General features: G+C 37.8%; 1 protein-coding gene across 1 annotated transcript; it reads left to right on the top strand.

The window, feature by feature from the left end:
- Positions 1-3,613: 3,613 nt before the first annotated feature.
- Positions 3,614-25,774, top strand: LOC116709504 (F-actin-capping protein subunit alpha-2). The gene is made up of 10 exons (XM_032548086.1): positions 3,614-3,739; positions 15,218-15,281; positions 17,404-17,455; positions 17,958-18,021; positions 19,281-19,487; positions 19,639-19,718; positions 21,385-21,463; positions 23,183-23,254; positions 23,463-23,525; positions 24,618-25,774. Exons 1-10 carry the CDS (start codon positions 3,701-3,703, stop codon positions 24,756-24,758), a joined length of 861 nt encoding a protein of 286 aa, XP_032403977.1. The 5' UTR covers positions 3,614-3,700; the 3' UTR covers positions 24,759-25,774.
- Positions 25,775-26,714: the final 940 nt, after the last annotated feature.

Genomic DNA, 26,714 nt, shown 5'->3' with positions numbered 1-26,714 from the left:
CTGGCCATGGTCTCTTCCAGCTGCTGCCATCAGGCAAGAGATACAGAGCAATAAAAACCAGGACAAATCGCCTAAAAAACAGTTTTTACCCGATGGCAATCATGGCACTAAATTCAAAGGCATAAGAACTCCTGCTCTTGACACCACTTTGTTAAAAATGTAAATTCTGTTGCGACACCTCCAGGCGCTGCAACCGTCTTCTGATGTCTATTTATTTCTCATTTTGTACTATTTATTTCTTTATCTTTTTATGTATGTATGTACAGTACAGACCAAAAGTTTGGACACAACTGTGTGTCCAAACTTTTGGTCTGTACTGCATATGTATATTGTATATTATGTATATACACATAACCTGCATCTTAACTCGAGTCGAGCAAATCTCAATCTCGTTGTAATCTGTTGATGACAATGACAATAAATCTTATCTTATCTTATCTTATCTTAAAAGTAAGAAATTAAGAGCAAAAATAGTTTCTTTCAAGAAAGCCAATGTTTCAACCAAACAAACGTCTTCAAAAACAACTAATCAAAACTAACGTAGCAGAGCAACTCCAACATGCTGCCACCTCAAGCAGAGAGACTTCTATTAAACTGACAGTATTACTTGAAATCATCTTTTTTTAAATTTGACATAATGTTATAATGTTATTCTCTTATCAAAAACATACTTGGAGGGGCGTGCCGTGGTGGCGTAGTGGTTAGCGCGACCCGTATTTGGAGGCCTTGAGTCCTCGATGTGGCCGTCGCGGGTTCGACTCCCGGACCCGACAATATTTGCCACATGTCTTCCCCCCTCTCCTTCCCCGTTTCCTGTCAGCCTACTGTCATATAAGGGACACTAGAGCCCACAAAAAAGACCCCCTGGAGGGGTAAAAAAATAAAAATAAAAAAAACATACTTGGAGTGTTGAATGTTTAATCTCCATGGCAACCATTCAACTGTGCAAAACACCTGGGTGGACCTAGCTCCGCCTTTGAGACACAGCTCCTCTTCTGTAGTGGAGTTTCCAATAGTCCACCTCAGAGAGCAGCCCTCCTCCTATCCTCTCCCATTCAGTTCCTTCAGACTAGTCAGGAGCAATTAGCAAACACTTGATGGAACAGCTCATCTGCTGCTAGGAGCTACTGTACTTCTCAATTCAATGCTGGTAAAAACTTTGCTAAAGGGGAGCAGTTTTGTGATGACTTCCTGAAGGAGTTTCAGAAAGAGGCAGAGACCCAATTTCAAGGTGTTCATTTACAATGTCAAATTTCTTTTAAGTCATATTTGATCTATATAGCATTTTATAGCAGCTAAAGAAACATAGTTACTTGATTGTGATAACAAACGGCACTATGTGCCTAGAAAATACATAATACTGCCCCTTTAATACTCCTGCAGGGAACGTATATCACAGTTTGTCTTACAAAGCTGTGTCTTTATTGTGTGTCTTGTTGCATGCATCCATTTCAGCTTTCAACACCAAGGCTATTATACCACACAAGATATTGTCAGGATGTGTGGAAATACAGTCTGGGCTTTAATCTGCTGCCAACACGGCATTTTTCTCTCTCTCTTGCAGAACTGAAAGAACAGAGAAAACGACACAATCACTCAACATGCCTTGGTCAGGATGATACAAAGTTGGGCCTCTCTTAATCTATAAAACTTTCATCATTCTGCACCCATAATGCTCTGCTGCTTTTGTGTCTTTTCAGGCTGCTGGGCAGGTATTGTTTAAGAGAGAACACTGTAATGAGTATCCAGGGTGACTGGCAAAGTGAGTCACAGAGTAGAGAAAATGTATTCCCAACACTCCCTTTGGTTGCCAGAGGGGAAGAGTAGCTCCGGTATCCCATGAAAGGCTCCACTGCAGGTGGATGCCACTGGGCAGATTAAAGGGTTATTATTTAATCCCTCCATTTGATCTGGCATGGGTCATCATCTTGGAAATACAGCAGGACTGCATGGCCCACTTTTGGTAATAGCACAAAACTGACTCAGTGGCTAGAAGGAGGTAGTTTCAAAACAACCAGGGACAATCTTTGTCCCTGGTTGGGACAACCAGGGACAAACATCAATTTCTTCCTTGTAATAATGGGGTTATGAAGAGGCAACAATGACTTCCAATTGAAGGGACCTGACCCAAACGAACACACACCTGGAATGTTTGCTTCACATGAACGACTTTTCTTTCCAGCTGACTGACAAGTTTCTGCCTTGTAGGCTGAGGTAGAGAGGAGATTTGAAACAGCTATGTAAGTGAGCTTAAGTACTCTCTTTGAAAATACTGTCATTTGGAAATGTTAGGCTAATTAACCAGTTGCCATTGGATCTCCTTAAATCAGATTATGGGGACAGTTTATAGTTTTAGCAGCATATTGCTGACGCTCAAACTAATTAAACAACAGTGGTCATCTAAAGCAAACAGCTTACTGCAACTTTGTAATAAAGTTGTAACTTCATTGTTTCAAAAACCACAATGGAATTTACAATTAATCTGAATTTTTCATCTAAATGCTAATCCTTCTTTATTATTGCCTAGCAAATATATTCTAACCACTTAAACCTTTTCTCTTTTTTGTCATGTTACGACCACTGTTTTATGAGAATTTAATTTTAACAGATTTTAAAGTAGTGCTAGACTGTGAAATGGAAAGAAAATAAAAGTTTTATGCAACCACACGGATACTTCTTAGGCCTTGTAAAAAATAAGAAAAAAATCAAAGGGTAAAAATATCGTTGCAGGAGACTTTAAATGATACCATGATGGTCATTTTTAGCTCAGTTGCAAAAAACTCAAGTCATATACTGTAAATGTCATTATTTTTCGCATGTTTCAAAACGTTGCTCTTGGCAGTAAAGGACCAATCATAGCCTCCGTAAGAGTTTCAGCAAAAGCAAGAAAAGACGAAACCGTGAAGCTTGAAAAACGGTGTTAGTTTGCCACCTAGCGGTGAACAGAGTAGCACACACAACGAGGCAGGATCTCTACATTACAGGTTCTTTTAATGTTACACAAAAGACAGTCACTTCGACTTTTTTATACTATGAGGAAATAAATATAAATAGCTTATATGTTTCATTTAATGTGAGAGTACTTTGAGGATTTAACTGGTGTGGGGAGACTTAAATATTGATGTACGAGAGGGGCAGGCAATCATACAATGGTTTATCTTCTCACCTGCTCCTTTTCGAACAATTTGTGTACGACTATTTATGTCTTTATTATTTTTCTATTCTGATTTTACTTTTGACTTTTCATTGTCCGTGTTTGAAATAAATAAATAAATAAATAAAGTTTTGATGTTTTCAGATCCCAGTTCTGTTTGGAATTTACCAAAGCAGAGTCATTATCTCTTATCATTATCTCTTTATGTATGCAAAAACCAGAAGAGTATTGTAAAAAAAAAAAAAAAAAGAAGAACAAGCAGAGCAGTCAAAACAATAAGGAATAGACCTATTTTACTTTTTTAAGAAAAACAAACTACGTATAACATATACATATGTCGTGGTGTATATTCATAAGATAATTATTTACATTTAATTTTGATGATTTGATTTTTCAGAGCATGGAAAGACTGAGGGCTGCTGAAATGTTAGTATTTGGTGTTAAACTTGTGAGGTGCGGATCTGATGAGCGCTGAGGCTCAGCTGGGAAGCCACCCATGCGCTGACGTCACGGGGCTCTGACAAGCTGGTGGTGCCGGAAGAAAAGATGGCGGATCATGAGGAGCAGCTATCCGACGAGGAAAAGGTAATATTCTGATAAAACGCAATTTAATGCTCCCAGAGAAAACGCTTGGGTTATAGGTTTGACTTTCTTGGCAACTTTTTGTGCGAACTGTGGCGTCGGTCGGCGTGATGGAATTTGGAGAAAAAACCCGGGCCCGCAACAGAGCCGCCGCTGCTTCTGCTTTATTATTTTTAGCTCAACTTCCGCTCGTTTGCGAATCTCTAACGGGGGGCTCCTTGTACGGTCCTGACTCAAAATAGGACACGTCAACATATTAGAAATTCACCTGAGTGAACCCCCCACTCGGTTTTCGCTCGGTGGGCTCGTCGTAAGCCCCCGGGCTCTCTGGTTACTGGTGTTGTGGAAGTTTTCAGACCTCAAATATTGCTAGCTTCGTCCGGGCATTTAGCCTAGCTGCGCCCTGCTAACACAGAGCCAGACTTCCTAACAGTAACACGCCCTGCGCTGTTTGACGCCGGGCTGTTTTATGAATAAATCCCAAGTGATGCACCGTCCGCTTGTTTAGTTTACAGCTAAATGTTTGTAGAATTATATGAAGTCGCTTAGATGTGGTGTGTAGACATCATTGGAAACTCCAGAAAGCAGCTCCGTTAAAAAAAAAAAAGTAAAACAGAACCACTCGGAACGCAGTCATATATTCATATGCTGTTGTTTGATTTCTTACAACTGTGCTTAAAAGTTGGTGTAAGAAGTTGGACCTTATGTAGTCTCTGTGGTTTTTGTCAAACATTTTGCAGTGCATGATGATGCAACATGTCTCATCAGTCCCAAAGCCATCATTCAAGACATCTTGTGATGTGTTTAGATGCATCTGTAATTTTTGGTCATCAGCAACCTTTTTGTGCTTGGTATAAGCAAGCTTTCAAAGTACAGAATAGTGAACTGTTTGCCTTAAGCGCCTACTAGATGAATTGGTTGCAGTGTTATCTTTTCTGCTGTCTCTGGTTTTGTTTTCACTTATTTGTCTTTACAGAAGCTCGGTTATTTTACACTTGCAGTACCAGACTTGTCAGTTGAAACACTAGCTGGGTTTCCATTACAAATGTATAAAACTTTGTCAATATTCCACCAATGTAAAAAAAACAAAACACAATTTTGCAATTGCAGTGTTTCTACTAAATAAGAAACACAAATAAATCACACATGAAGAAGATTGACGCGGTAAGTCATTAAAAAACATGACGTGTAATTATCCTTCTACTACTTCCTGTTGTCTTCTTCTTTGTGGTTTGCACCAGTGGCAACATCTGGTTGTTGATCATGTGACTTGTTTTATGCGAAAGAAAAGTGTTTGGATTGCATTTTGCAAAATCAACCAAAGAAACCCCCTCCTCATCTTAGCACCAAAACTTATCAAAAACTGAGTTTTTTTGAGATTGTCATGTTTCCATTAAGCTAATTTATTTTTGAAACGTCAAATTGTGCAATTGTATAGTTGATGGAAACGCAGTTACTGAAGATGCTTGTATATTAATTTACATCTTACATATGTATTTCTGCAGAATTAAATCTAAAATTACTAGCTGAATTACTCTGATCCACTTTGCGACTTTAATACAAGTTTAGTTTTATTTAACCTTCTTTTATATTAGTTTAATATTTTGTTGAGCAAAGCATCTCATCGGTGGTTCACTGCTTCATCCTCGTCTCACAGGATATAGTTGTTAATGGTGGGGTTTTTAAAAATGTATTAAACCTCACCAACAATCTATTTAGGAGTGTACCACCAGCAATTGTTTTGTTAGGGTTTAGAATCCTTAGTGTAGAACCTTTACTAGTTAATATGATGTAGTTTTTGTGGCAAACAGTTTATTTCCTCTGAATTCCTTTGGTGCGTCCAGTTTTTATATGGCCATCTGCTTCCTGCAGTTTGCATCGTCCAGCATTCGTTGATTGGATCTGTGAGGTTGACACGGTTTCACCTGGAAGCTACCACTGACATTCAGTAACTGCTGTTCTGTCACAAACTGCTCCATTTCCTGAAACAGAAAGGAAAATCTTATTTCAGTGGGAATCCAGTGTCTTAGATTTGGTTTTATTTTGTTCAATGTGTCTTTTGGAGGTTAATTCCGGTTTACTTGATGGCAACTTTTCTTTTGTTTTATTATGGCCAGTAATTTGGAGTTTTTCTATGGGATGTTGTAGAAATAGAATATCTGCTTTTTATTGTTCCCATTTAAACTCTGAAGGAACAACCTGAAAGCCTGTTCAGAACATGGGAACATCTCTGCTGCTAATTCTCATGAAAGGTTCTAAAAAGCTTTGAGTCATTTGAGTAGCAACCCCATCGGCTTCCTGACTGCAGTAAAGAAACCACACCGTGGTACAGGAAGCTGCTGTTACTCAATCTGCTTTGTTCCTGTTACCCCACTGGCTCTTTAAGGCAGGTATCAGAAATTATACAATTATTATAGTTTACCTATTAAGTGATTATTCTCAGAGAGACTTAATCAGATTTATGACAAACTTTGCAGATCTTGAAACTGAACGGGACATAGATTTAGCTACGTTCAGCCCTGTAAAGACATTTTATTTTCGCTTTGAATCAGACCTTCATAAGTGTTTAAATTTGAGAAAGAATTGCCATAGGTTATATTTAGCTTTTTTGAGTTCTGTAGAGACTCATTCATGCCGGAAGACATTTGTAATACAAAGCTAGCTAGTTTTTAATGTGTTACATAAGCCTTATTGGAACATGCATACCAATTTATTGAATGACTGTAAATAAAATAAACCATTTTTGATTTATTCATTGGCCTGTCACAGTGACACATTTTGTTAGAAAATAATTTGTCTCAGAAATGACTGCGATAAACAATCGTATTGTCATTTTGAGACTATTTTCAACTAATGTAGCAAGAACAGTGGCATATTAATACAAGCACACCCTCTAAAAATTTAAACTACTTTAATTTCTAAAGAATATTTAAGACTGGAACTGCAAAACAAAACATATCCAAAACAAAACGATAATTAAAATGGATTAGTTTCTGGAACCAAAATAGCGTTTCAAAAATGATTCATCATTCATCGTAGACATGGAAGAAGACTGGCAAAATTTGACTGGGTGTCAAATGTTTTTCATTTTTCCAGTGCTGTCTTAATGCATACATATTTATTTATACTATACTTAGAGACATTTAAATAAAATGAAGGAAATCAAATGTGTAGTCCACTTTATATACAAATGTTTTACTCATTTTTTCTTATCAGGCTAAATAAGAAAGATGTATTGGGAATGAAATAATTTATATTTCGTAAAGCAGAGAGGCATAAATAGAATAAAATGAACCCGTTTTTATTACTAGTTCCACTTAAACATCTGACCAGAGGAAATGGTTTTTAACTTTCAGTGTAAAAGCACTGGTTGCGTGGGACTTTATGTAATTGTAACTTAATGTGTCTGTATGATTTTTATTTCAATGTAATTAGATACATTACATTGAAATGTATCTAATTAACACAATGATTAATCAAATCATTGTGTCTTATACCTTAACCTGGCTTTGTATGGATAAGCAGAATAAAACGATCTCGTATTATTTACCTGCCAGTAGTGTTGCATGCATCCCAGTAAAAAAACTATTTTATTCTGTGTCATTAATTCACAGAACAAATCCCAGCAGCTTTAGTTGTCGGCGTTACTCGCATTTCTTTTGTAAGTTGACACCATCTTTGCAACGCTGCCGGCCTGTGCACTCACTCGTTTAGCACAGTAGATGCATGTAGGCCTGTCAGGATAAACGATAAATCAATTAATCGTAGGACGTCATTTTAATTATTGACTTTATCGTCTCTTTCGGCCTTTTTCTCTTTCTGTTGATGACACTGAATGAAAAAGGCTCAACTCCTGTGCTCTCCACTGACCTGTTGTTTCCACATAAAATCTCCAATGTCCGCTGGACTTTGGGTTGCCCTCCATAATTTCCCCTCAGAAAGCGCGAGAGGAATCCGAGCTTTCTGATTGGCTACCTGTCACATTCAACAGGCTGCGTTAACGCTCCTAGTAGGGGAAAACCCTGATTTAGATCAGAGCGGCAAAGACGATCTACCATAACACACCACACACTACAGGATGATCGGTTACGAAATCGCAAAGCGACAATCTTAGAACGACCAACGTTCTAAGATTGTCGTAAGGGGAAAATGTACGTGTGAACTACATTTTCACACTACTACCAACATGTAGTGTGAACTATTGCATCAGGTAGTCGATGTGCCCATCTTCTCTATTTAAATCTAATGATTACTGAAGGGCAACATAATATACAGGCTAAATAATCTGTACTCTTTTGGTTGAATGCAGTATTTATTTCCACTTTGGTGTTTTTATGCAAGTACATTTTTGTTAATGGAGACTGAGAAGCCATTTTATTTTTGGTTGTTTTGTTTATTTTATCAGTTCCAGTGTTTAGTGTTCTTTTGTAAATGAAGTGTATCTATCTTTGGCAGGAAATCGCATGCATTATTACGTCATTTCCATTAAATCAGTGTAAAAAGGTCTTCAAACAATATTATCTTTTATCGCAATTATTTTTTGAGACAATTAATCGCTCAGCAAAATTTGTTATCGTGACAGGCCTAGATGCATGCCTTCCAATTTATGATGCACTAAAGTTTCAATAAAAGGAACCATTGATCACCTTTATTGGTTCCTAAGCAGGCTTCCAGAACTGGGACGGAGATGTCCCTGAATGATGCTGCTCAGTTTAAAGTCTAAAGAGCAACATGGCTGACGTCTTTGAGAGTTTGAGCATCAAAAAGATGACTGAGATCAATCTGTTCTCTTTCTAAATGCACACAGCAGCATGAGGTTCTTGCAGCTGGAGGCCATATCTGGTGGCTTCCGCCTGAAACTGAAGAATGCAGCAACAGAGGAGAGCTGCCTGCACCTGCCTGCAACCGAACTGCTCTGCTGTCGCATATTTTGCAACATTTTGAGTTTTGCCTTCCTATGTTCACTGTTAAAAACAAAAATCCTAGTTGCTTTTTTTGTTTGTTTTGTTTTCTTTTTAAAGAATGCTCTTGACTTTAAAAGATAGGGAAGAGATTACAAGATTATGGATTTAAAGCTACCTTTATCAAGTAACCCATAATTTTTTACTCTTATATGGGTGGTGTTTGTTTCATTTAATTGTTAAATTAGAACAAAGTCAACACAAGAATTTTCTAGTCCTTAGAAAGTCTGAATGAGACGATGGTACCTCATTGAACACCTGAAAATAGTGTCAGTCATGCTCGTGTACTGGGTCCAGTACCAGTATTTAATTCTTGAATCAAATGCATCACTGTGGTGCACAACAGTTATAGTAATATCAAAGTGTTGGTGTGAAAAAATGATCACACCAACACACAATTTTTAAATCACTAAAATTGATTTAAAAATAAAATACTTTTACTGGTAGAAAAAGCCTTGAAAGTAAAATTTGTCACTTTTTTTCTTTGTCTCAGAGAATAGCAGCAGGCCTCCTTTCAATGTACAGCTGTTATCAAAGAGCAGCTGTTCCTGTTTTTTAGAAATCTTTTGCAATAAAAACTTTATTTATTTTTGGTGTTATTGCTTGAGTGTGGTTTCACATCAGTTGGGATTAAGCAAAGTTCCTCCCTACAGGAATGGTTGGGACAGTGGGGGGGGTCTCTGCAGTGGCTTTCACAGGGAACAGTCGTTGGGTAATGTGAGCAGAAATATACAGTGAACACATGGAGAACAGGGACCAGCTGGTGTCTAGGCTCAGAGAGCTCAAAGGCACAAGAATCCCACGCTGCGGGGGTTCCTTATTTCCCACATTGTGTGTGTGTCAGAACTATTGTTGAAGCAGCAGCCACTCACCATGATTTTCCCCAAAAAACATCAAACGGCTTGATGTGTTTTAGGTTATCTGTGGTCGGGGAGAGAAAAATTGGAGGTCACACTAAATGACCTCAAATTCATGACCAGAGATTCTATAGCATGACAACCAAAGGTCAGACAGCATGGACTCAACTTGAGGTGATAATCAGGGTTGAAACATTGACTGTTCCCATTTTTCATTTCAGATAAGTGGGTAGGACATATTCTAGCGTCTCAGCAATTGAAGTTTTCTGACCGATCACCAATCTTTAAAAAGCCTGACCTGCTGATTCTAATTTTGGCTAATACCGATTTAAAAAAAATTGAATTTTTTGTCTGTCAAATAGCTAAAGCCCTGCACACATGGAAACAAGCACAGTATATTTTTGTAAACTTTTAAGAACAAATGTGGGTCCACCTGACAGGATTCTGCAGCACAGAAAATGATGTAGTAAGTATGCCGGCCCTATCGGGGGCACTGTAGCGCTGCCAGAGAACACCAAAATCAACAAACAGTAGTTTTGCCAGATTTTGCATGTTTCTACACAACTGGTACACTTAGTTTATTTTTAAATACCTAGAATCTGTTAACTTTGGCTAATAAAGTCACTGGACACAGAAACAGTGTGACTTTAAGATTTAAAGTGACAAGGCGCCACGGACAAACAAAAACCCTGCCGAACGATGCCATGTTTATTTGAAACCGGCATTCTGGAACCCGATTTCAAAAACAATTGCTTCTGGTTTTCCCAAGACGCCGAATCTGCATGGACACAGCCTAAACCACAACAAGCTTTTGCGGATCCATCTGGAATTGTCTTTGTAGATTTGGCCTAGATGTAGCAAGAAAAATGCTAAGACAGCAGACAGCGGCTGAATTTTCAGACCTTTGCAGTGGATAAGATCGATTTCAGATGCAAGTGTTGACCGATCGCCTACAGTTGAAGAAATTGGGGCTGATTTATTGGTGGCCCCCTATTGGCTTAGGGGTGAGTTTAGAGGTGAAAGAACTTCCTTCTAGCCTGATATTGTCTTAGAACAGATTTTATTTTATCTTTTGCTACAGAAGCTTTTCTGTTGACTGGAAAAGCCAACAGAAAAGGTTTCATCTGAATTCCCTCCCTGCTGACACATTGTTGAACCTGGTTGCAGCCTTTCTGCAGGCTTCTCCAGCCCTGCTTACACATGAAACTGTTTCAGCCTGTGAAACTCTACTTTTCACTGTTTATCTAAGGGTAAAGACCTATTGTAGTTGATAAAACTACCTCATTCCTTAGCTCTCCTTCAGTATCAGCTTCTGCGCAGCATCTTTATACAAATAAACTTGTTCAAAACACTTTCACATTTCTCCACATCCTAAAATTTGAATTCTTATTAAATTCTCCCCATCAGAAGCAGATGGAGTCTAACGCAGTGTGCATGTCTTTAGCAGACTTGCATGTTTTTCAGATGAAAGTCTGCTTCACACAGCAACTTGAAGGCAGTCGCTCCTGTTTAAGTTGAACAAATGGTGATTAGCTAATCCTCACAGCATGGAACACAGTGTTGCCGTCATCTAATGTTTGTATTGTTCTTGTCCATACGAAGATGTGAAAGGCGTCTCATGTAGCGCTACGTTTTTGAGGACTTTACGGAGTTGAGGACAAATCTGAAACACTTGAAGCCTGTTTAAGAACTTTAACGGCATGAGATGAGCCAGTGATTGAACTGCAGCACGCCTGTCGATAGCGTTTCAAAGATGTCGTCCAAACACTTTAAATGATGCTCAGTGAATTTCAGAGTAACCCTGGGGCTCTTTCTGCCAGCAGCAGAGAGAAAGAGAACACTCTGTAAAAGTATTTTACCATCTTAAAACTGAGTCAAAAAATTTTGACGTGAATATTTAAAACTGTCTTTAGCATCATATATCAACAATTAGCATACTTGACATTACAACTTCATCTCTCTCTGGGTGTATTCCCTAAAAAAATCCATCCTAACCCTTATCTTAACTCTGAGGAATCCAAAAGCCTGCCAACAAACTACATAATGGATCAGAAAGATTAAATTGAGCAACTTATACACTAGACTACCTTTGTGTTACTCACTGAAAGTCTTGCTCTTTCTTTGCTTTAAACACCAGACATGTCTCAAAAATATCAGAAAGCATTTTACTTCAGATGGCTTTTTACATCCTCTGGTTTTTTAACACTTCAATCATACTGTAAATTCAAACATTGCATCGCCTTCACTCAAAAACAACACACACACCAAAGAGTGTTATCAGAGAAGCCTGGTAGAGTTTAGCATAATGTACTGGTGGGAGTCGTCAAATTTTTTGATGACTTGTAAATATTTGCATTTTAACAAAGTACGACATGTAAATCAACAAAACGAGCAACATTTTCAATTCAATAGCACTTTTTGCTGCTAAATTATTGAATAAATCGACATATTTGCTCAACAACAAAGATATTTGTTTTTAATCTGTTATTCAACCATCACTTTGGTGCAAAGTGCTTTTATATCTATTCAGCTTTCAGGTGTATCAGGAACACCTGATCATTCATGGAACTTCTTTGAACAAAAACTTCAGAAATGTGAGTTGTTGATGCTGACGTTAGCGTTTTGGGACATCTGTGCTACTGCTACATGTTGTTATCTTTGAGATGCTATTTTAGGCTTGAATAGCTTCACTGATAGGCTAACTCCTTTTAGCAGAACTTGAACACAATAGTCTTTTCCAGCATCCCATTAGTTTGTTTTTCAAAGCAGAAATTAACCCCCAGTGGGCCAAGAAAAGCGGCTTTCTCGTCCGCTGTTGTATCCAAATACAACAGCGGACTTGTGCGTCAGATTTATGGGCTACTAGAAATGTGTGAGTACAAAGGTTCCATCTAGAATCTTTGCATGTTTAAAAAAGTGTTAATTTTACGTATTAAAATCTAGATTAAAACAGTTTAATCTAGTTCAGTTTGTGAAACTTTACACAAACAAAATTAGGTCAATGTTATAGTTCCCATAGTTACTGCTTCACAGTGTTTCTCTATAAAGCCACAATTTTTATATTTATAAAGTAGCTTCCAGAAAGTGTGATGCATAAAGGAATTGTTTATTCAAAACAATGGCTGAAAATTATAATTATGAAAAAGTTTGTTCCACTGAATCACATAACAATCTCACCACTCCTGGTTATGACTACACGTCCAGACTTTTCTAAAGAAGTTGCACTAAATGCTCCACAGAAGACCACTTCTAATGATAGTTGAGCTTCTTTTAATGTTGCTGTGATCTTGTAATGATACTGTTCACTTCTATTTCTGAATAACCATGAAAATTGATCCATAAATGGCAACATCCATTATTAAATGCGGTTGCATAATAAACCAGAATTGAGCATCAAGACCAGGTGTGTGAACGTAGCCTTATAAGGCCACAAAGCAAGGGGCGTATAAATGAAACAGAATTGCTGGCTTAAAAAAATAAAATTACCACTTGGTGCATTACTATTCATCATTGTGGCAATACAAATGAGCTCCATGTAACTGTGTTAGCCTGATGTTGTGACTTAGTTCAAAAGAGACCAAGGTGCTTCTATAGTTCTATTATGATCAGTTAGATGGAAACCAGAGTGTCTGTCAGAGAAAAGGCCTCTGAGTTGCAGTGCGTTTATGCTGCCACCCAGTTAAAACGATGAAACTCTTCCTGTGGGATCATCATCCCAAACACACACATTCAGTTTCCCACCATCTTTCTCCAGATCAGACACGCCTCTTATTGTAAAGTTAAGTTGTTCATTGATTGAACCCTGACTATTTTACAAGGGATAGCTCTAATAGAAGCTAAGTTTGAATTTGATCCTAACACACACACACACCAGATGTGTACTTTCCTTAGTGCCTTCATTTCTGTTAGCATTGTTCATTAGCGAGAATCAATCTGAAGTTCTGAGAGGGTACCACAGCACTTGTATATACACACACTGCTAGTAATGGCCCCTGGGACAAACAAACTTACTCACTCTAAAGCACACAGTCTCAACCACACACACCTGTATAAACACCTTCTCTAGCAAACTAACCGGTGATACCAGAAGCGCCCCGACTGGTTCCACTGTACCCTGCCAGTGATAGACAGTGGCAGAGAGATACAGATGTAGGCTAACCTACCACTGTCCACTGTGTGCACTACCAGCCTCAGCACATTTTCATTTCCTTATATGGTTGTAAACCAAGCAGGGGAGGGAAGGGCTGCTGTCTCACTGTCAGTTGGACATGTGACCTGGAAACAGGAAGTGCTGTGCTGCGCAGCAGAAGAGAAGTAAAGTAATGAGGACTGCTGGTGTAGCTGCAGGCTGACTGACGGGACGGGGTTTTACCCCTCCCTCCAAACCTGTTACACAGACACCTCACACCCTCTGTTGGCCGCAGTGTGTAGACGGAGGAAATGCACAGCTTTTTTTTTTTTTTTTTTGGTGAATGCAGAACTTGCAGCTTCAGAAACAGACGTTTCAGCAGAATACATTTTTTTAACGCTACTTTAAAGGGGTCTGTTTTCATTTGGAAGCATTTAGTTCAACTCTTTTTAAAGCGTTATTACAGACATTTGAACGATGCGTTGAATTGAGTTTTTAGTCCCAGTCAGTTTTTGAGAATTGTCAAAACCATATTCAAACTCAGAATCACCAAAAGTAATAATTATTTTTTGTGAATTTTATTTTTCTTTAATAAATTAATGTTAATAAATCACCTGAAAATAACAGAATACATGTCAGTATTATCTTTCCCTGTATGTTAACTATTTTTCTTTTTTGAATTCAATTTTAAAATAATAATAATCAAATCTGTGCTTCCTCCTATTATACAAAACTAGATGAAAACTCTAAAATCATTCTGAGGCAAACTATATCCTAATATTTTCATTTGTGTGTTTATTATTTTAAAAGAAGGTAATACATTTAAGCATAGATCTGTCTTTGGTTTCATCAGCCTATTCACATTTTCAACTTTCTGCAATTTTACACACACTTTTCAGGTTCCTAACACTGCAAAACATTGATATGATTCCCAGAGACTTTTCTGTTAGCCGTACCAAAGTACTTAACTTGTGAATAAATTTCATGTTTTGTCACTTTATATCTTCACACTTTAATGCACTTTATTAGGATTTGATGTGTTGGACCAATGAAAAGTAACACATTTATGAGACATGGAAGGTAATGATATTTGAAAGACATCTTGAACACCCTGATACCCCACTTTACTCTGATACCCCTAAATTAATTCCATTACAACTAATTATCTTTGGAAGTCATTGGATTTGTAATTAGATCCAAGCTATTTATAGTATAATCTCAGAACTCTGTATCACTTTTCTTCCACTTTGCACTGGTTGGGATTTAAGTTCAATAAAACACTTTGAATTTAATGGTTGTAATATAACTTGATGTGAAAAGGGTCAGGGTGTATTTGCACTTTTGCAAGGTGTTCTATATATGTATTTAATCAGAAACACTTTCCTGAATTTTTTTTCGTTTTATGAAGGCATTCTAATAGATTCCGTATAATCCATTGCATACAGAATAAAAGAACTAAAGAACAGATTGTTATCAGAGTGAGTTCTGTCAGTGATTTCTGATCTGTACTCATGTTTTGTTGTTTTGCTTGCAGGTACGCATAGCAGCTAACTTTGTCATCCATGCCCCACCAGGAGAGTTCAACGAAGTATTCAATGGTGAGTGCTCCGATTCTTTTTCATTTAACAGTAACAAATAAATTGATCTCCACAATTTAACTTTCAAAGTTATTTTGATTCTTAAGGTGTTTGCCTGATATATGTTAAGTTTACACAACTTTTTAAATAGGCATTATTATGTAAAAGCAACTTTTTTGAGATTTACATTAAATTACAATGTTATTTCCTCATCAAAATCATACCTTTAATGTTGGTTTGATTCTTTCATGCAGAGAGAAATCCTTTAATCTCCCATGGCAACCATTCAACTGTGATTGAACATAGCTCCACCTTTGAGCTAATCCTTAGAGCTGCAGTCTCACAGAGAACCCCTCACCCGTGACTTCCCCATAGACTAGCCAGCAGCAATTAGCAAACACCTGTTGGTATTGCAAGTCTGCAGAGCTCATTATAGGAGCTACTTCACCTTTGTAACTCTGGTAAAAATGTTGTTAAAGGATTAATAGTGGAACAAAGTTGTGATGACTTCCTGAAGGCAGAGTTACAGAATAAGCAGGAGTTTTTAAAGAGATAGAGGCCCAATTTCAAGGCGTTAGATTACTAAGTCAAATTTCTTTTAAGTCATATTTGACATATACAGCATTTTTATAACTGAAGGCAACATAGCTACTAGAAATGTGCCTAGAAAACACATACTGCCCCTTCAACAATTCATCACATAATTTAAATATTACCATGTTGCAGAAGAAAACAGCTTTCATGTTGCAATTCCAGAGTCCCATGTCCTGCTCAAATGTATACATTTACCTATAAAACATCCCCGTACCTCATTTCTTTTTCCGTTCCTGAGGTTTCAGTCTGAGGCTGTTTAAAAGCTGTGGCTGCAGAAGTCCTTTGTTCCTATCTGACTCTTCTGTTGATAGACGGCAATGACATCGCCACAGACATGTTGCTGCTAGTAAGAACGGCAAGTACACACTCACAGTGTACTGTAAAGACTTGCTAGATTAGAATTGTAGATTTCTTTGTATATTTGCAGTAAACACACAACCAAAACCCCCAGTTTGATATCATTTTGTGCGTTATGCACTAGATCCATCAAGATCTCAGGCCCTGAGTGCTTTCAGTTACTGTAGTTGAGAAGGGGGCGTGGCTTGCAGCAATCACTTTTTCAATGGAGTCTTAGGGCCAGGTTAAGGATTTTGTTTTATTTATTTCAGAAATAAACCCCTAATATTATGAGAAAAAAGTTGTGTGACTAAGTTGTAGTTATTCAATAACAAACTCATGGTAAGAAAGCTGACTCACCTCACTGTAACCAAATCTACCTAATGGTATAAATAAAGTTGATTGGCATAATATCAGCAGAGTAAAGTTGTAATAATACCAGAATAAACTTTTTTTAAAATGCAAAAAAACCCAAAAAACTGTAAAACTACTATTCTTTCATTTGTGTACAAACACAATAAAGGCACCAAAGTTTACAAATTGTGCTGTACAGAACCTGTTTTCAGTCAGGGATGCTACATAATTTTTTTAACAAGTCCAAGAGTTGTTGAATTTACATCAGAAACTGTGAAGCAGAGCTGTACCACACAGCATTATGTTGTTTCATAGTGCGCAGAGCAGGAACCTTTCCCTCTTTAATAACCTCAACCTTTCATTTTACCTTTTGCTGTAACAGATGGCAGTATGTCAATGTTTTCCCTCTTTTTGTCCCACTGCTCCCACCGATACAACAGAGAATGAGATGCTTCGGCCAATTGCAGCTCAGTCTCCACAACATGAGCATGTGCTTGTGACCTCTAGGGACTCTAAGTGTGTTTTGGCATCGTAAAATCCTACCCAGGATCTGTCGCCACCTCTGAGGGAACACTGGAGGATGTGGGGAAGAGGGGTCTGTCTGCAGCTTATCACAGTCTGACAGACACCCGCAAGAATAGACCCCCCCCCATTCCTCAGCACTTTGCTCACTTTGATGTCTTAGTAATTTTGAACCCTTTTCCACTGAGCTAATTTAGCGTGTCTGCTTCCTTTCCTCTGGCATAAACCCTGTAAAGACTGATTCGGAGGTGAATTTGTGTTTGTGACATCGAGCTGCAGCCTGTGCCTTCAACTTTTTCCACTTTCTCACTTGTAACCCCTCCATTTTTCTCCCCAGATGTGCGATTGCTGCTCAACAATGACAATCTTCTCAGGGAGGGTGCAGCACAGTAAGTCTGTTTTGTCGTGCCATTTAGAGGCCTCTGAAGTTCTGTAGTCTGTTTCCATGTCACCCAGACGTTGTCAACGAAACCCGATGAGCCGACACAATGTGACCACAATTGCTGAATGTGCCGTTGGTCCTTTTTTACGCTGCCAAAGTGGCTCCGACCCGTGGAGAACATTCTGGCTGCCACAGAGCAGACTTGTGCCAGTAAATATCCTGTTGCTGGCTCATGGCCAATTACTGCTCAGCAGAGGGGGGCATAAGGATTACACTGTCAGAGGTGCTTTAGTTCAGAAACTTTATAGAATAGTTCTCTGATTATTTTTAAAAGAAAATACGTTAACAGATGATTAACAGTGATCCTTTTAGCCATGAATGGCTATTTTCTTCCTAATCCGTGTACATTGTCTGGATCAGCAACTAAAATATGACTTTATACTCAGAGAATGGATCAAAACAGGGTGTAAATTGTAATAACAATAAAATTGTTTATTTTCCTCTTTTAGTGCTTTTGCACAGTACAACTTGGACCAGTTTACTCCGGTGAAAGTTGAGGGCTACGAAGAACAGGTGAGCTCCCGTTTCCCTCAACCATGAGAAAAGTGAAAGAACAGGAATTCAGTTTTAGTGTGATGATTAATTTTCTGCCTTTCTAACATTGTTTAAATCAGTGTTTAAAACTGGTGATTGGCTGCTACCACCACCATTTTCACCATTTGTTTATTTTGGGACAGACAGTCTTTGAGGTTAGAGGGCCTTCCTCAGGGAGTCAGATGATTCTTAAATTCATCTGTATAAAATTAAATCCTTAAAATATCTTAAATTCATTTTAAAACTACTGTATATTGGCATATATGTTATTCATACATGATAGATTTTGGCAGATCTATTGAATCTTGTATATTGTTTTTTATTCAAAATGTTGATTCACACTCTGACATCTTCTTTGTGTTCTGTAACTCAAGGTGATTGAGGCAACTAGTAGCCAACTTCTAATATTCTTATATACCTTTGCTAGCTAGCTGTTTTGCATGTATCATTGCATATATATTTTTTGCCAGTTGGCTAGAAGACACTTGTGCATTTCTTTGGAGATATGGATCTGAAATTCCCTTCATAATGGTCTTTAAAGTTGGTGAAACCTCCAGAAAACCTGTTCTTACCATCACCCTAATCTTTATCTCCCCCAACAGACTCTCTATCTGGAGTCTGTCTGGACTAAAATGTTATTAGTTCAAATCAGAACTAATCTTAGGCCGTAAACCTAAGATTACTTCATACCTAAAACTGCCAGATGTTTGAATCATTTTGAGCTTAACTGTAGTTAAGAAAACCTGAAGCAAATACAGTTGCTGAATCTCATTATATATCAGAAGCAAAATGATATTTAGATGAGTAACTTGTCGTTTGGGCACTTTCCTCATGGACCCAGAATTCTATTTGAGAACCTGACTACCATAAACTATCAAACAAGATCACATTATTATTTTAAAAAAAAAAAACATTTCAACCGCTTGTTGTTGTCACTTAGTTTCTGTGATGTGACAAATGAATGTGGGTGTGTGTTCTGTAATGATTGCAGCGTATTATGTAAAGATGTCATCATGTCCCTGTGTTCCTTTATCGCCGACTGAAATTCCCCTGTCAGACACCCAGCAGGCTGAGCTAAGAGTTGAGCAGGAAGGCACATGAAAAGTTCAGGCTGACGTCTATGTCTTGTGTTTTTTTGTTTTTTTTAATGGGATATATTTTTCTTTGCCTCAATAAAATTGATTAGTTTTGTTTTCTTGTTTCTCCGCCTCTTTCTTTGCCTCCACTCCACGGTTCAGGTCTTAATTACAGAGCATGGTGACCTCGGGAACGGCCGGGTCCTGGACCCAAAGAATAAGATCTCCTTCAAGTTTGACCACCTGAGGAAGGAGGCCAGTGACCCACGCCCACATGATGTTGACGGCTCCATGGAAGGCTGGAGGAGCGCCGTGGACTCCGCCGTCAGGGCCTACGTCAAGGAGCACTACCCCAACGGAGTGTGCACCGTACGTTTCAGCCCGCTTCCTGGAGCCAGCAGCATATGTTTAGTTTTTAAAAGCTACATGGGCGTTACACTGAGTAGAGTTTTATTGCAGACATTCTTACTGCATGTTCTTTAATGAACAACATTTTAACATGTTTCTGTTTTCCCTTCAGATTTATGGAAAAACCATCGACGGGCATCAAACCATCATTGTGTGCATTGAGTGCCATCAGTTTCAACCCAAAAATTTCTGGTACGTCTCAAACTGTGTAAAAGTTCAAGGGGCAGTGTTGTGTACAATTAACATTTTTGAGCTTCACATCATGTTATGTTATTCCCTCACCAAAAACATACCTAGAGTGTTGTCATGATTATTTCATGCATGTTTGAGAACTCCTTAAATCTCCTGTGTCAGCCATACAGCTAGCTGTGCAAAACGCCTGGGTGAACCTAGCACCACAGTTTCCAAGCTTCCACATGAGCAGCGTTCCACCTATGACTTCCCCTCTCAGCTCCTTCAGACTAGCCAGTAGCAATTAGGGTGTAAATTGTAATAAGCTGCTTTTCTTGCTTTGGGAATAGTTTCTGGTGGAACTGTTCATCAGCTGAGCTCATGATAGGAGCTACTTCTCGATGCAACGTTGTTAAAGGGTTAATAGAGGAGTCATGTTGTGATGACTTCCTGCAGGTGAAGTTTCAGAAGGACAGAAGTCCAATTTCAAGGCTATAATTACATGATCAAATTTCTTATAAGTCATATTTGATATATGTGTATGGCATTTTATACTGAACTGAACTTCACATGGGTACCTAATTGTGTTATAAAATGGCACAATGTGCCTGGAAAACATGCATTACTCCCTGTTTAATTTCCGCTTTGATTGTGATGCGTTAGACCCACTGTGTTAAGCATTACACTGATGATGTTTTTTTTCAGCACATGCTGATTTTCAAGACAGCCTCAAACTCTGCATAATGTGTGTAAGATGTGTGTAAACCTTTTAAGGCTAATACGATAATTATCAGAGGACTTTGGACACTCAGCAGCAGTGCTGAGCTGTTTCTCATCGTGTTAATCTAATTGGATAAGAGCTGGCCCAATCCTCTTTGCTGCTGGGTTTTACTGAGCTTAGGTGTTGTTTGGGGTAATGATCCCACAAGTTTTGTGACTGCTACCACTGACTGTTCGCTCAGGAGAAAGGGGAGGAATTTAAATGTAAACGTATATTAATGTTGGGAAAGTTTGTATTTTGATAATGGTGGTGTCGAAAAATCCTAAAATCCTTACACCAGAATTATGTCATGTTAAGCGCTCAGTGTTTTTGACAAATAGAGCAGATTAGTTGCATCTTTCAAGCCTCAGGAGATTCCAGAACTTTCCTGAGTTGGAATGAGAGTTCCACTGTGAGTGGAAATATCACAGTATTTACACACAAATCAAACAAAAATGTATTAAATATACTTACATCAAACATACTTTTCATTTAGGCCCACATTTGTGTGGGATTTTTTTTTTCTGTCCATCCTCTTCATAATGTTTTAGAAAACAGTGTCTTTAGTAAGAGGCTTTTTCAAATTTGCTGTAATACAGGCAGCTACAGATATTTTTGTTGACAGACATTACCGCAATAACTTTATGAAAAAGTTTTTATTAATTAGTTACAATATTTGATTTCCTTTTGGGATCAATAAAGTATTTTTGAATTTAGTATTCTAATTTTAAAGAATTTCATTACATGTAAGCAAAAAATCATCATAATTAACAGAAATAAAAGCTCTCAAACATTCATCTGTTAGTAATTGGTCTATATAATGTGTAATGGACGTAGCAATAAAGTTCCTGAGATAAATTGACTTTTCTATGATATGATGCCAATTGTGACAGTAATTAATTATATTATTATTATATTTTCGTGCAGGAATGGACGCTGGAGGTCAGAGTGGAAGTTCACCATCTCTCCCTCCACCACTCAGGTGGCAGGAATCATGAAAATCCAGGTATCTGATTTGCTTTTTTTTATTGGTGAATCTGACTTTTTCTGCATGTTCCTGACAGCAAGTTGGGCGCTGAATCAGAAACAACAGGCATCGGGCCTTTCAGCTGCTTTTCTGTCTTTGAGAAACTAGTTTCAAGCATGTTAAAAATTCTCATAACTGAAGATTATTATTTCTTCTTTCTGTTTTTTCTTTCCTCCCATTTTTTAAGATATGTGATATAAGTAGGAAAAACTGAAGCATTGGACATAATAATATACACTTTAGCCTTAGATGGAATACCTTGTACATATCTCCAGATCTGTGTTGAATATTTATGAAGACTATAAAGGTAAACTCATTCCATCATCCATAGTGATTTAGAACGGCGGCCTACTCTCCCACTCTCCTGTATGGGTCACATTGAAGGTATTTGTATTCTGTCTAAGCACCTATTTCCATATCAGATACTGCCTATGAATCACCTTTTGACAGTCACTGGGAGGGAGGGTTGTTCTGATGTGCGCCTAGCAACAAGCTCACTCACCTGGAGAGAATTTAAATGGAAAATAATCATCAGATTCTTCAGAAGGCCACATGGTGTCCAAAACAAGCCTGACTGCTTCCGGTTCATACTGGAGAAGGTGTGGAAGCTGTACTGCTAATTACAGTCATACGCTGGTCATGTCCCAAATTTAGTAAATATTGGTGTCATGTCTTTGAAAGAGTTCTTTCAACTGAATGTCCCACAAGATCTTGCATTAGCTTTAAGAACTGTAGCCAAAAAAGTAAGGAAGAGCTAAAATGTTTTCTCTGCTTAGGTTTCAAAAGCAGAACTATTAAAAGTTCTGCTTTTGAAAGCAGCGTAATGAACAGTGTGAACAGATAATGCACTATATATATTCCATCCTCACCCCTGATGGAATATACATCGGTCCATACTGATTGAGGCTTTAGAAACCCATTTTCATCTAGTGAATAAATAATTCAATAACTTATGAGTTGGTGTCTCACTTACTGCCATCTATTCACTTTGTTTCTGTTTTTGTTTGTTTTTATTGTCTTTTAATACATTTCTTTAGGTGACTTCCAGAAAGATGAATTGAAATTATTATTAGTACTGTTGTTAATGAAAAAATAAATAAAATTAGATTTAAAGTAGTGAAGAATGATATATCGTCACCAAATTAAGATATTTTTAGCATATTTGCATCAGTCTGATAAATAAAACTGGACTAATATAAACTTCTGACATTTATTTCCTTCTAATTGCCGTTTGTTTATGGAGGGGAGGGAAGGAGGTTGGTCCTGTTATAGTGATGCAGCAAAGGATTGTGGGAAGTTTTAACTCAAGGAGTGAGGCAGTGGTGATGTGAGCAGGGTGGTCAAAACCATAGGGAAGTATGTGTATACTGTTTAAATATATATATATATATGTATATACAGTATATATATATACATATATATATATATATGTGTGTGTGTGTATGTGGCCATAACAGCACTATTAAGGTCAGGTCAGATATTGGACCAAATCTTCATATTGGTTCATCCACAGTTTGAGATTTCCAGGTCTAATGCTGTATGTCGTTGTTTTTTACCATATTGTTTGATTGATTCTTAGCAGCTGTTTGATAAGAGAAGAAGTCACTATTACATGTCTACCATACAAACTACCTTAGAAGCTGAACTATGCCTTCAGGTCAGACACAGAGTGAATGTTCTGTTCTTTCATCTGTTCAGGTTCATTACTATGAGGATGGAAATGTTCAGCTGGTGAGCCACAAAGAGGTTCAGGAGTCCATGTCTGTTTCTGTAAGTATGACTGCAAATCTGTCTTACACTTTAATGGTGTGGGGAGCTGTTGGTGAATAAGTCCAGATTTTTACAGTGATGGTTTTCTAACGTGAAAACGTTTCCATGGGGATTCTTTTTTCACTTGCACAGTAGAAATGATAGCCAGTGTTCTTTAAAACCTAAGCTTGTTCTAAAACAGATGATGAATGTGTTTTTGTTCTCTTAGAATGAGGCCTCAACTGCTAAGGAGTTTGTTAAGATCATGGAAGCTGCAGAGAATGACTATCAGGTATGTTAGTGGTGTGAAACTGACCTTTCACCCCTATCTGGTATTCATATTCAGAACATGTGACTGGAATGAGCTGTCCAAAAAAGAAAAAAAAAAAAAACACTTTATTGATCAGTGAATCCAACATAAGAAAAACACTCTTCAGTGTGGAATTGTCACTGCAGCAGGACAATGCAACCACAGAGCTCATAGAAAGGAAACTATTTGTAGAAACAACTGTACAATGGCAGAAATCTTTTAAGTTGTAGAGATTACAGTGTGTTATCTGTTCACACTGTTCATTACGTTAAGCACAAGTGTTGTGCTAATGTTATGCAGAGCACAAGCTTTAGACTTAAGCTCTGTTATCATGTTTTCATTTTTAAATACTCAAATTCTGTGTAACAAAACTTCTCTCTCACACACAGTGTGACGTCTCCCCAAGCATCTATACCTCCTTATGCTTCTGAACCCTTCTTGTTATTATAAAATTAATTGATCACAGAAAGGCTCCTTAAGGAAGGGCCACAGTTCTAATATTTATGACCAATTTGATAACATAATGCGGAACAAGACATAAAATACGGTGGTTCCATTTTATTTATTTTTTTTGCTGAAATCTTCACTAATTTAACTGTAACTTTTAGCTGTTTTGTGGAATATTGGCTTGATATTACTATATCTGTTTTTGAGAGGGTATCATTTTGAAATATCTTTTAGTAATTTTCAGAGTTTGGAGGAAAATTGAAATCAGCCAAATTCGGTGATGGCAGATCTGAACTTCACAAAATCAGCTATCATAGTTCATCTGCTTCCTAGACGTTAAACCCAGTCGTTACAGCTCAGTGCTTTGAAATGCGGTACTCTCTTCTCGATTTCATCAGAAAGAACTTTCATGTCAGGATTATGTTTGTAGGCTGAGAAAAAAAAATGTTGATTTAATTTTATGTTTATAAATCTGCATCACCACGCTCCTAGAAAATACTGATTCATATTTGCTGATAATTCAGCCTTTAGGCTGGGAAAACAAACTATTTGTTCTAAATTTGCCACATTGGCTCTTCTTCCTGTATAACCATTTTATATTCACTTCCTCTTCCTGTCCTATTTCAGACGGCCATTAACGAGAATTACCAGACCATGTCGGACACTACCTTCAAAGCCTTACGCCGCCAGCTTCCTGTGACACGCACCAAGATCGATTGGAACAAGATCCTGAGCTACAAGATTGGCAAGGAGATGCAAAACGCTTAAAAAGAAAAAAAAACAGCAGAGAAGAAAACAGACAGATCCCCTTGACCCCTCACCCCCCTCCCAAACAATGTTGCATGACTGGATAGTTGTATCGTCTTTGTACAAAAATTAGAGAAAACGGGGACAAAGAAGGTTTTGGTCTCACAGCCAGAAGTTGTCCCATACATGGCTACCTTTCTTTACATGCACTGTATTATTGGATCCATGATGACAAAAGTTTAGTGTATTTGGGGAAAAATGAAAACCAAAATCTAGAGGAAACATTGGAAGACATAGGAAAAAAAGAGCAAAAACTTGGATGTAAGAACAAACCGCATAAAGTTTCATTACCACACGTGCAATATCTGAGTGAGGCCACACCTTTTATTTTGACCTGATGAGATACGGATTGAATATGGTTCAATGTGGTTGAACGTGGTTAAAAACAAATCATTTTTTGGGAGACTTTTTTTAAATTTTATTTTTTGTTTCTTTACAAAAGAGCCCAGATATTACGGCTAAAATAAACGACTCCTTTCACTTCACTGTTAATGTTCTGTGCAGTCAAGTGCATAATGCAAAACAAAATAAACGGTTTTGTGTTCATCTTTGGCACAATCAGCCAACATTGACAGACACTCAATGTTCTTGTCCCCTCATTTTGGTACTTTGCCTCACCGTCTGTCTATATGTGAGATCTCAACTTCACAGTGCTTCTAGCCTTTTTGACTTGACATTTTCTGAACTCTCACTCAGTGCAGAGAGGTTGGGCCACTTCAACAAGCTTAATTAACAAGACATGAGTCGCTCAATAATGTGCTTAATGTCCAATTTACAATAAAATTAAAAAAGCATCACTTTCTCCTCCAGTGCTTATTTTTTATTAAAAAAAGCAGAACCTGACTGTATTATATAAATGAGGCACACTGTAATATATTCCTGTATGAAACAGCCTGTCTGTCAGTTTGGTGATTTATTTCCATGAGATTAACTGTAATTCAGTCACAATTATGTTGCATTAAATGACAAATTTTCTATTTACTGACTCACTCCTAATTTTTGAAAACATTTACTGTGTTACAGCCAAAATTCTGTTGTCGGCGTCCTTGTTTTTGACTTCACATTACTCTGCAGCGCAGCATGATTATTAAATGTCACCCAGTTACTGTCGTAAAGAGTTAATCGAACACATGCCAGAGCTTGTTGTAGAACCACTTCATAAACTGTACAACACTACTTCAGTTCATTAAAGTTTCTAATTCAATTCAGTTTATTTCTATAGCGCCAATTTTCAACAAGTGCACTTTACAAAAAGTAAGTCATTTCAATTCAGTCACCCATACATTCCAGTTAAACAGTGCAACACATTAATTATACAGATTAGATTAAAATGTTTCTATCTAATCAAACCCAGCAGATTTTATTGAGTGATTGACTGGTAGCATGCACTCCTTCTAGACCAGCACGTAGTAACAATCGCTTGTGCTGTCATTGACTTTATAGCAGGGGTGTCAAACTCCAGTCCTCAAGAGCTGCTGTCCTGCACTTTTTAGATGTGCCACAGGTCCAAAACACTGGAACGAAATGGCTTAATGACCTCCTTCTTGTGTAGATCAGTTCTCCAGAGCCTTAATGACCTAATTATTCTGTTCAGGTGGTGCAGCAGAGACACATCTAAAAGTTGCAGGGCAGTGGCCCTGCAGGACTGGAGTTTGACACCTGTGCTTTACAGCAATCGCTCATACCATGTATGCATCCAGCAATAGTGGAGAGGAAAAACTTCCCTTTACAGGAAGAAATCTCCAGCAGAACCAGAACTCAGCTCAGTACAAGGGACCATCTACCATGACTGATTGGGGTTTGAAAAGACAGAGTACAATGTACAAGAAGAAACTGATGAATTGATGTTGGATTATTTTGATGTTCATGAAAGTAAGAACTTAAAAGAAGAGGGAGAATGGGAAGTCGGTGGCATCA

This window comes from Xiphophorus hellerii, chromosome 2, assembly GCF_003331165.1.
Source record: "Xiphophorus hellerii strain 12219 chromosome 2, Xiphophorus_hellerii-4.1, whole genome shotgun sequence".
Classification (NCBI taxonomy): domain Eukaryota; kingdom Metazoa; phylum Chordata; class Actinopteri; order Cyprinodontiformes; family Poeciliidae; genus Xiphophorus; species Xiphophorus hellerii.
The sequence above is the reverse complement of the archived record's forward strand: the minus strand, read 5'-3'. Positions and strand labels throughout refer to the sequence as shown.

Bases quoted from the DNA above. Each gene is read 5' to 3' on its own strand.
- LOC116709504 (XM_032548086.1), top strand. From the start codon at position 3,701: ATGGCGGATCATGAGGAGCAGCTATCCGACGAGGAAAAG. The intron at 18,022-19,280 runs GTGAGCTCCCGT...TCCACGGTTCAG, and splicing joins TTGAGGGCTACGAAGAACAG to GTCTTAATTACAGAGCATGG. The intron at 21,464-23,182 runs GTATCTGATTTG...TCATCTGTTCAG, and splicing joins CAGGAATCATGAAAATCCAG to GTTCATTACTATGAGGATGG.